At 43.5% G+C, this 11577-nt stretch overlaps 1 protein-coding gene across 3 annotated transcripts in view; it reads right to left on the reverse strand.

Annotated features, from left to right (window-relative positions):
• apbb2a (amyloid beta (A4) precursor protein-binding, family B, member 2a) overlaps nt 1-11577 on the reverse strand; it is a 58353-nt gene extending 46776 nt beyond the window's left edge. The window contains exons 1-7 of one of the 3 annotated variants that reach the window (XM_078169324.1): nt 10885-11206; nt 10709-10755; nt 5366-6654; nt 4460-4671; nt 3445-3609; nt 2745-2830; nt 2556-2616 (exon numbers count right to left, since the gene is read on the reverse strand). In XM_078169324.1, coding sequence (XP_078025450.1) covers nt 2556-2616; nt 2745-2830; nt 3445-3609; nt 4460-4671; nt 5366-6623 — 1782 coding nt within the window. In that variant the 5' untranslated portion in view covers nt 6624-6654; nt 10709-10755; nt 10885-11206. Of the gene's footprint in view, nt 1-2555; nt 2617-2744; nt 2831-3444; nt 3610-4459; nt 4672-5365; nt 6655-10708; nt 10756-10884; nt 11207-11257 lie in introns of those variants that run through there. The other 2 variants (XM_078169323.1, XM_078169325.1) reach the window with 2 other exon arrangements.

Genomic DNA, 11577 nt, shown 5'->3' on the forward strand with positions numbered 1-11577 from the left:
AATTTTGACAGATATTTTAGGTCTATTTTTTTGTCTTTAGGTGAAAGTGCATATTAGTTTTAGTCACATCTTAGTCATTTTTAACCTTTGTAATTTTAGTCTAGTTTTAGTCGACAAAAATTCATGATATTTTAATCAGCTTTTAGTCACTATGTTTTCTGTATGTTTTTATTTTTATTTTTAAACTAATCCAGTGAGGCTATTTCATGTATCAAAAATTAGAATCAAGGTGACAGGATGTATAAAAATTTTATTTGGAATTTTTTTCTACAACTACAATAATTTCTACACACAAGAAACTGTCATTTCTCCAGCGGTTTTTGACAGGTTTAAGTGCTGATTTACGAGCTGCCACTAACTGATCATAACTTGAAAAGCTCAACATTTCTCTATTTATGCTCTCAAAAACTTTGACACCACAACTAACTAATCTGAGACAACTAGGATTAATTGTAAACTTGATTGTAAGAGGCAGAAAAATAACTTAATTAAAGCCAAATCTCAAATATGTTAGTCTGGATATTTAAACTCATGTCTCACAGAGCTGGTGATTAAAACTAAACTTCAGAGAAAATTCCACGGAGTTCAGACTCTTTACTTACAGCACAGCTACACTCACAGATAATTGAGCCTCCGACCTGCCTGTCCAACAGCATCAAACCATAAACTTTGCGAGACAGTCCGGACTTAGGTGCAGTCTTGCGGGAATCAACCGATGTGAAGTCCGGAGGCTGGTGGCTGCTTGCTCCGCTGCCGTTCAGCAGCTAACAAGTGGAGCTGCTAACAGCCATTGCTGCAACTAAAAAAACTACAAATCCATTCAGCAACTCTACCATCCACAGTCAGACACACACAGCTGATTATTTACTGCTGAATTACAGCTCCCAACTCGCACCAACGGCTGACGCTGCTCCGGTTTGAGTGTTTTTGCCGGCAAGTGAAACATCCTGGCACAGACTATTTACTGGAGTTTGCCAGCCTGTCGCTCATGCAGCACTTGAAGATAATTACAAGCACGGGCGTTCTCGGCTTTCAGTGTACAAGAGTCCACCATGAACATTTTCATCATGTGTCGTCTCGTCAGCGAAAATGAAACATAGATTTCATCTTAGTTTTTATTATCGAGATCTGTTTAGCTTGTCATCGTCTTGTTTTCGTTATGGTAAAAGGCCGTTGAAACATTTCCATCATCGTTTTTGTTAATGAAATTAACACAGTTACCTACCACACAGGCTTGTAACTTTTTAAGTGATAATATTTGAAGTTTGTGGCTTCTGCTTGTAGCCGTAACTGCCTTCAACTTTGTCCCGACTGGTCACCGCAAAAATTGTGTGTATATTAGCAAAACAATGTCAAAGGGCGTCCGCCTGCTTCAGCATTGCATATAAATCTGCAAACTGAGACATAGTAGAGCTATGAGTGTTGAATGTTTATGATTGTGCTTTCTATAAGGATGGGCAGTGTTTAAAAACTTATGATACCAGTACCCCTAGATGAAACAGACACCAATAAAGTACTTCATGTGATACCTTTGTTTTCCTCACTGCATGTGATACAAGTCATATAAACTGAAGCTTTCCGCTGCATAAAATACCACCAGACTATCTGTGTGTGTTTGTGTGTGAGTGAGAGAGAGAGAGAGAGAGAGAGAGAGAGAGAGAGAGAGAGAGAGAGAGAGAGCATGTGTGTCAGTAAATGCAAGTGTCAGTTATAGGCTGATGTGTCTGGGACATTCTGGCACGCTGGACTGCCGTCAAACACACCGCCCTCGACTTCACAACACCACAAACTGTACTTACAAATACTCATTTTTTTCCCAGATCAGAGTACACAAAGGATCAGATGGATAGTTGTTGTTGCTGTGGGTTATACAGTTGATACCTTAAAGGCACTGTGTACCAATACTCAACTTTCATGCCTGTCCTTGACTACAGCAATATTCTGTATTGTCATGCTGCCCCATCAGCACTTAAGCAATTAAACTCTGTGTATCATAGTGCTCTATGCTTTATAACAAACAACAAACTTTGCACTCATCATTGTTCCCTGTATCACACGGTTAGATGGGCTGCCTTACAGTCAAGAAGAACTAGCCACCTGATATCATTTATTCATAAAGCTCTGCTGTTGTCTTCTGTCATTTAAATCTACTAACTACAGCACACGTTACAGTACCTGCTGAACCTTACATATCTCTCATGTACACACTAATGTTGGCAGTCCTGGTATCAGGTACTGTGCACAGTTTAAATGAAAGTAACTGCAAACTGTTCTCAAACTAGTCTAACAAAGCCTTTGGAGATTTTAAAGCTTTATTATCTAATGTTTTTATGATTATTGTGACTCTTTTAATTCCTTGTTTATTGTGGCGTTGTGTTGTTCCTGTGTTGTTTTTGCTTGCTGATTGTGTTCTTGAGAATGTTTCTTGTTCTCAGGTCTCTCTTGTAAAAGAGATTTTAATCTCAACAAGACTGCCTGAGTAAATAATGATAACATAAGACAAAATAAAAAAAAATCCTGACTGTTGTTGATATATGTTATATTTCTGATCTTACCATTGCCTCTGGATCAGAGAAGGTGTTGTTGAGGTCCACTGTCTCCAGCTGGGCAGGGGCGCTACAGGGAAACATCAGTCATTAACAATCAGTCACATTTAAGTCATATTTCCCAACTAACCCATGAAAATACATAAATCTATAAATTATACATATTAATTTACTATAGAGTATGTGTTTGTGTATTACTTGAGTTTAAGTGAAGCATAGCGCAGGGTAGCCCCTTCAAACGCCTTCAGACTGGGATCTGGATACACTGGATAGTCCTTCAGCTCCTGGAGCAAAACAGACATTCAGAAAAGAGGAGCTGCATTAGCTGCAGACGCTGGTGACGAGATGAAGAAGATTAAAAACAGGCAGATTCTAATATTGATTTCTCCGACTTATTTGATCTCATTTGCTTTTGTAATAACTGAAGAGGATAACACTCCTTTTAAGTTAATATGAGAGATATTCATCTTTGTTGAATATGCACCTCAGCCTGACCTGGACTGACATTACTGTGTGCTCATTTCAATCTAATAAATGCAGCAGTGAAAGCAGAGATATATCAATAACACCGCCACGCTTTTAGACAAAAAGTCACTGCGATGAACCACAGCTAATAAAAAGAAGCTAGATGTGGAGCACACAAGGAAAATGTCATCCTCTGAAAGAATATGAATCTTAATATTTTCAATAGTGATTGGACAAACATGGAGAAGTTGTTGGTTTGGGTTAAAAGGATAAAATAAAATGTGCTTTACTTTAAATTTAAAAGCACATTTGCAACAGTCCCATTTAGACCAAAATTAATCAAGAAAATAAAGAATAAATAAAATGGATCTGAACTTTAACAGATAGAGTGTTTCAACAAGTAAACACCTGAATAAATGTGACTGTGACTCACGTTGGCTGTGCAGGTGGTGGTGTTGAGATTTGGTCCAGAAGAGGTGACATCATTGTAGGGGGTGGAGGAGGAGGACGAGGAGGGGGAGGGGGAGGGGGAGGGGGAGGAGCCAGAGGGGGAGGGGACCGGCTCCACCGAGCTGTCAGATATCAGACTGCTGGGGCGCTGTGGGAGAGACGGAGAGAGATGCAGCATGAGAGAAACACAGAGGCAGACAGAGAGTGGTGGGCGCATCAATTATCACCAGGAGCTTTCCAATATATTGGGCTTAGATCGTGTTTTTGCCAGTAATAGTGTCAGCCTATGAAAGAATGGAGATTCCTCTCTGACCACAGCTTCACAGGAAACAGTTCAACCTGTGGTTACTTTAGTTCTTTGCATGTCACTATTTCAATTATTGAGATAATGTTTTTGAAAATTTTATATGATTGACAAATTGTATAGATGTTTGACTAAATGATCCACTGCTAGCTTCATCAGAGTTTCCAATCACATCTCACTCTTCATCAGCAGATTGAGTTTGTTTGTTTTCATTCAAGATACATGAAAATGGCTCACTGAGACTGTTAGATGTGGTTAAAACTACTGCAGTTAAAAAACTTGCAAGTGGACCTTTAGTTTCAGATTGTTTTCTCCAACTATGTTTAAGATTAACTTGTTAATTTATAAATGTCTGTTTCTGTACATTAGTATGTTTTCTTGCTGCTTCCACCAATGTATTTCCCTGGGTCCAGACCTTGGAATCCGCCCACACCACTGAGTTGACAGATTCGTCTGGCATCATGATATGAAACAGCGGTTTCTTGGCTGAAAAACAATCGATCCAATCAGCGCCACAAGAGGGACTAACACTATTGTCATGCTGTTGACAAGCTGGGCGACAGAACCATGGTGGAGTAAGAAAATCAATAGCGACCACTAAAGAAGATAGACACCTGCACATGTACAGTCAAGTAAATGAAAGTGTCATAAAGTGTCTGACCATGAGGTGTGTGAGGTCTGTGGGTCCTCTCACCTCATTGGGTGGCTTGAGGGAGTCCTGTGTTTCCTGTTTTGAGTCGTGCTCAGTGTCTGGCTCATTGTTAGGAGAGGTGTGCTGGTTGCCGGAGGCAACAGGTCGGTGGTACTGTGTGGTGCCAGTGGGGATGTGCCAGAAATAGATCTCTGATGAGTCTGAGATTTCCCGCCAGCCAGGGGGCAGGTCCCCCTCACCCCATACATCTGCTGCTGGATGACAGTGATACACAAACACATATTGCATATGAGTGTCACACAAACACATTTATATGACTGCACACGTGACACATACAAAAGTACAAAAGGCTGCAAACACACACACACACACACACACAGGGATGGACAGGGTAAATTTCAGTGATGGTCAGCCTGTCCCTTCTTAGTTTCTGTTGTCATAGCAACTCCGGGGCTCATCCCCTGTAGTTGGACCCAGTGGGCAACAGCATCTCTCCCTTCATCGCTCTCCTGGTTTTCTTTTCCACCGTCTGCCTTCTTATATTTCTCTCTCTCATATTCTCCATCTATTGCTTTGTCATGCATACTTGGCAATCATCACTGAGTAGATCCAGCCCTGCCTTATTCTCTTCCCTTTTCTCCTTCCCTTTTCACACCCTTCTATCTGCAGTATCCTATCTCTCTGTCCATCCTAATCGCTCTCTGCGCCATAAGGTGGCTCACAGGGGCCTTAAAGGTTCCAGCTTTATTGCTGGAGTTACTTGCTTGGCTAAGAAGAGGCTTTTGGTAAATTTCCAGATCAGACAGTCTGTAGGAGGTAGAAGGAGGGAAGAGAGACAGAGAGGGAATGAAAGGAGGGTGTAACAGAGACATGATTAAAGGCTGATACAGATATGCCGATAAAAAAAAAAGGAAGATCAGATGAGAAGACAAAACACACACATCTAACCTGTCTCCCGTGGAGTCTGAGGAGAGGGTGTCTCTTGGGAAAGGGTAGTCCAGCTGGAGTCTTCATCCTCTGATGGAGTATCAGGAGTCAGATCCATTCTTAAGCCCACTTTAGGGAGTCCAGTCTCTGGTTCAGGATCTGGCAGGGTAGGGGGGGCCCGGTTCCTGGTGGGGGTGCTCTTCTCTGCAGCCCGAGTCTGTTTAGGGGACAAAGGCGGATACTGTTGCAGGAACTGGTTCTCATTGTTGGGGTGCAGCTCCACCTTGATCACTCGGGGCTGGGAGCTCCGTGGGGGCTTTGCAGGACTGCGTGGACTAGTCTGAACCGGGTCACAGAGCTCCTCCCTGACCTGAGCTGGAGCCTGGCTCTGGAGGTGGTTTTGGTTGTCTGTAACCCACTCTGGGCTGTTGGAGGACGAGGACGTGGGTGAAAGCGGGGCTTCCACCACCACTGGTAGCAGGGGCTGCCTTGGTGTAGGTGTGGGATCATCTTCCTCTTTCTCCTCCTCCACCACTGGTGCCACCTCTTCCTTCTCTTCCTGGCAGCTCTGCTTGCTGCTGGACTTCTCCTCCTTCTGGCTCTCCCTCTCCTTAACAGGGCTGGCCTGCTCCTTCTCTGGGGAAGGCTGCTGCTTCTTTTCCTCCTTTTCCTCTTTGTTTCCCCAGTTGAGATCCAGGTCCCAGCCTTTCCCATGGTACTCCAAGAAGCTCTTGGTCCGTCTGCGGAACGGCGGTAGCTGTGAGTTGTCTTTTCCAAATTCCAGCCAGTCAGAAGTGGGGTTATTGATGAGATCATTGTGAATTTTGCCCTCTGTATTGGCCCTGCTCAGCTCCAGCTGCTGACTCTCAGCTCTTCTCTGCATGTTGGCCCCATTCTTGGCCAGTTTGGGGTTGGTTGTATTAAACAGCGAGGCGGAGGATGAAGAGGAGTAGAGGGCAGAACTGGAGGAGGACTTGGTGGGGAGGCCCCTCCCTCTAGTTACAGGTTGGTTTTTAGAGGACAAAGCCAAGTTGTCACTGATTCCCATGGCGCTCCGCACGCTGGTCATCGCGTACCTCTGACGGCTCTTTGGCAAGGTGGCCGAACTTCCGGTTTCCATGGACTCCTTGATGACGTCTCGACCAAGCAGCTGGTTGTATGATGTGCGAAGGCCGAGGGAGGTGGGAGGGGCAGTGGAGGGGCCGCTGCGACTTGCCAGACCCACATTAGAAGGGGAGGAGCCAGAGCGGGAGAGAGGAGGAGTTTGTACTGACATCATGGCTGACTGGAAATACACTTCCGGGATAACACTGATGAGAGAAGAGACACACTGTCAAAACTCATTTAACAGTGTGTGCAACACAATATGGACCAACTGGTACTGGGATTATAAGGTGGATGACATTAGGGATTTTAAAAAATCTGCTAATACATGAGTAAACTATCATATAGCATTATTCTTTAAAGGTATACTATGCAGGAATTGTTGGTTAGCTACCTTGTGTGACCAGTACAGCCAATGAAAGTACAAGTGAAAGCCAATCCCAGATCCACTCTCGTTTTGGAACAAGCTTTGCCAACTTCCTGTTTCGCCTTTTTGGTGCTGTGTCCGTGATTTTTGTAGCTTCCTCTTGGGTGCGCGCTTCTTATGAATTGGCACCTGGTCATTACCTTTTTATAAGGTCCTGACCTCACCTGCATGTTGTGCTGAGGAACATCTCAAACTAATTATTATGGCATTGACATCCCTTTGCACTTATTTTTTGGTAAACAAATGTTTGTTTTATAGACATGTCTCATAGTTGCTCTAGCACGAATTAAGGTTGATTGCCATCATGTCCCTTCAGTCTTTCCCAGTTGATGTAGATGTATCACTCAACACATTGGGCACATATTGCTTATCCAGACATTTATATTTGATGAAATCACCAGACATCGTTAGGCTAAGTGTTGTCTATAAATAACCAACCTGTTAATATAAAACTGTTTGATCAAGTTTAAGATTTAGTTGAAGACAACAGTCTTGCCGCTGTATTTACTGTATGACTATAACATTAATGCAGCAGCCTCCCGCTCAAGCTAACGTTAGCTATAGCAACTGTCACCAGCATCATTTACCACACTGACAGTGAATATTCATTCACTAATATTAGGTGCCTCAAATCTCAGTGTGAAAACCTTGGCTAGCCCACTTCACAACAGCTTTTCTCTTTTTTTTAGTGACACATCGCTGGACCTTGACATTGGCAGTAACTTATAGGCTAACTAATGCTAACGGCGCCACAAATGGAGGAAGAAAAAAAATCAAAATGTTTATCTTTTACTTTTTTTTTTTTACTAATACTATTAGTACTATTATTGTGAAATATTACATAGGCCACAACAAAATAACCACATAGCAAAGCCTACTAAATAATAGCCCTTTTATCTGGGTTCCTGCCCCCTTCCCCAGCTCCACATTACCTGCTCTCTGGGGGAGACTGACGGTTATCCGACATCACATGAACCCCGAAATATGCTGTATTGTTGTCACATCAAAACAACAAAAGCTCTCTGGTGCCCTCTAAACTACCACTACACTACTGAGAGGAGTATATGTGCAGAGAGAGAACATTAAAATAAAACAAAACCATGTATATATCAGCAGGAAGAGCGTTCATTAAGTTAGCTGTTAGCAGTTAGCTGTAGCCGTTGGTCGTAACCAACAGCTCACGGAGGCTGCCTTGATTTACATTGTGAGGCGTTCCAGCTCTTCAGTAAAAATGAGTATTGGGCTAAGGTAAATTCTAACGTTCTTATGAGGTGTTCAAGGTAATCTTGTGAAATGTAGCTTTTGGCGAGAAACTTGATTAAGTTGTTTGAAGGAGAAATTTGTAAATGTTTCCACAGCACTATAAAACAGATATTAGAAATGAATGATGTATCATATAGTAAATAGTAAATAGGCTTTTAATTATTTTTTTAAAGATGTTTTTTCACGTGAAAGAAGGTTATGTTAAAGGTTTTTCGTAAATGTGTATTACTGAATTTGTGCTCATTAAAGGTACTGTAATCTGATGCATAAGAAGAAAATCAGAAAAAACAGGCAGAGGGCAGTTTCTCTGTGGAAAAATACACCACCAAACGCTTTTTGTGTGTCATAAGTGATGATTGAGAGGAATTTGTATGAGTCTTTACATTGTTTTTCTTTTCAGGACAATCCTGCATAGTTCACCTTTAAACTTTACATTTTTGATAAGGATCCCTCAAGCTGGATTTAACATTTTTCCATTTTTCTCCATTCGATTTTTGAAGACAGAAAGATAAGTAGGAAAGTGTTTCTCACTTTCCATTTTCCCTGAGTCAGTCAGAGTACAGTAACACTCCTCCTGTGGTTGCAAGCTTCTTTTATGCCTACTTATCTTTATGGCTGGTAAATGGATGGTCGCTGAGTTAGTATATTTAAAAGCTTTGTTTCTCCAGCCTCTTTGCATATATCCTGTACTATACTAATATATGTGTTGTTAAATCATTTCCAGTATTCTATCTGTGCTTGTCTCTGACATCATCACAGATAGGTGACATCATACAGTTGAGATGTTCAGTGCTGTGTAACTCATTAGCATTTCTCTGATGTTACCACTGAGCATAAAGCTGATAAAAAGCATTTTGCTCTTTGCTTTCTCTGGCTGCAGCTCAGCCGGTCTCTCAGAGCCTTTTATTGATACACAACGGTACAGATTCTTCTCCAGCCCCATGCTGCCTTTTTACACATAAGGTGTCACTGTTAAAGTGTTAAAAACTGCATCAAAGACATGGACCTGGACTGTATTCTCATGTTATCGGAAGTGAGTCAGACCCTCGAAAGCCGGGGCTGAGCAGTAAGCCAGTCTGTGGGGAGGAGAAGTGGCAGCCAGCTCCTGCTAACAAGCTAGCAGTGTCTCTTTTATCTCTGGGTGGATCAGCCCTGTGATGCAGAATACAGACAGATGGATGGATGGCAACAAAGACAGAGAATCACTGTGACCTTAAGACACGGCACATGTACAGGTTGCATCACTGTTGCCTCTGTTTTTGAATTATCTAATGTGTCTACAACCCTGTGGGAAGCTGGTACTAAACAACTGAACACTTCGACAGGTAGAAAAACATGCCCAGGCACGCAAGCATAATGTATAAACATCCTGTCACCCAATCATCAACACACACACACACATACACACACCTCAAACAGTGCTGCAGTCATCATCAGCCTTTTCTCAGAAACATGGAAAATACAAACGCAGCAGATTTTAAAGCACGACAAGATCTTGGGAAAAGACAGAGGCAGGATTTTTGGAGCAGGCAGAATCCCTGGCTGGTGCACTTTGTTCATGCGGGGCCCCTATCCGCTGCCCTCTCTCTGGGTGGTTGTCGTGTTGTCCATCTGTCACTGAGCCAGACAACGACAACAACCTGTTTGTGCTGAATCTGCATGTGCTCACACTCTAGGCCTGCGACTAGACACAAACACAGTGTCAACAGGTACGAACTACCTGCACTGAGCTGAGCAGCTTATGAAAACTTCTTCAAAATGAGGTGTCAAAAATGCATTGATACCAGGCTAACAGCCTCAGACGCCTGGAGATGCAAGCTTTCCACCAGACACCTACAAACTGTGCCTTGAGCCACTGAAGCCGAAAATCACAGCAAATATGTTGCATGACTCAGAGGACGAATTACACATCCTGACACAACCCCCCCCCCCAGAAACACAGACAAGAAGTAATAAGCAAACAGCATTTCAACTCCCTATTGTCCCTTTCTTCTATTCTTTTTTAAATATCCCTATGTCTGAGTCGCAAACAAACTGGATCATCCTTTTCTTTCCTGTCTCCCCTGACAATGCAGCCAGATCTCCATTAGTTAAACAAAGTGGGGCGAAGAGAGGATGTGAGGGGGGAGCGGGGAGGAGAGAGGATGGTTATTAGAGAGGGAGAAAGCAAGGAGAATGACACAGCAGTTTGCAGGACAGCGGGGCGCAGTCAACACACAGAGGTAGTTTAACTGTTGTCTTCAATAAATCTGTTGTGCTCGCCAACAGCCGTGGTCATTCATGAGATGCACGAGATTTCAGCAGCTGGTCACAGGACAACAGCAAACTGCATATACTAATAAAACAATAGTGACTATCATCTTCCTTGTGCTTGTATTATAGTAAAACGTACAGTAATATATGAAAGAAAACAAACAGATATCATATAAATCATGTCCGTTCCTACAGATTTACCAGAATTATAGCAATAAAACTTGTTGACAGACAAAATACAAGCTCCTCTCTATTTTTGGAGCAAGGTGGCCTAACAGGATCCTTATCAGCTCTGGTTGTTTACACTATCTGCTCACCTTGCATGCAGATTTACAGACGAGAGTGTATTCACCTGAAGGTCACCCTAAAAACAAAGATGAGATTGGTATCATTTTGTATCAGTAAGATATTTTAGAGATCCATCATCAGATCATATGGAGATATAGACATAGATCCTGGCCTGTCAGGGGGAATCCATCCTTCATCAACTTACTCCCTGTAATGGCAGGCCTCTTTCCTCAACTCTGAACTGCACCCACTGCTTCACAAATGAAATGCAACAGATGAAAGCAGAGGCTGGGGTTGAAATGAACTTGAAAAAGTCGATGATGTCATGGGTGGAGTGCTCTCGCTGCCTGCTCAATAAAGTCGCTCACTGAGGTATCAGAAACTGCGTTAGACCGTCTTTAAATGCACCGTAACGCCGAGGATGCATAGGTGGAGTTGCCATTATCGCGGAAGCAAAGCTGTCGTGAACAGACGCAGTAAATCTCCAGCATCCAGCCCCTCTGTCTCTAGCCCCATCACCACCGCCGCACTGGGAGGGGAGCGCATCCCATCGAGAGCATCTATTTACATCTACTCACCGCTTTGGTCAGCCTCCGGGCTTCTGCGCCTCCACTCCCACGACGACACACACAAACACACAGACACGCAGTAGTGAGCAGGGCCGAGGTCGACAGCCGCTTTTAAGTGCCAGTCCGCCCGTAGCTGCAGCCGGCCGCCCGTATTGGATCACATCACATAATCTGCCCTCCCAGCCCGGCTCGGTGCTCGCTGGCGGGCAAGCTGCGCTTTCTCTCTGCGCCAGAGGATCCCGGAGCGGCGCGGCGCGGCGCTGTGGAGCCCTCAGCCAAGCCGGCCTATCACGATCGAGGACGCAACACGCTCGGCGCACGGAGAAGAC

Source organism: Epinephelus lanceolatus, chromosome 7 (assembly GCF_041903045.1).
Source record: "Epinephelus lanceolatus isolate andai-2023 chromosome 7, ASM4190304v1, whole genome shotgun sequence".
Lineage (NCBI taxonomy): Eukaryota > Metazoa > Chordata > Actinopteri > Perciformes > Serranidae > Epinephelus > Epinephelus lanceolatus.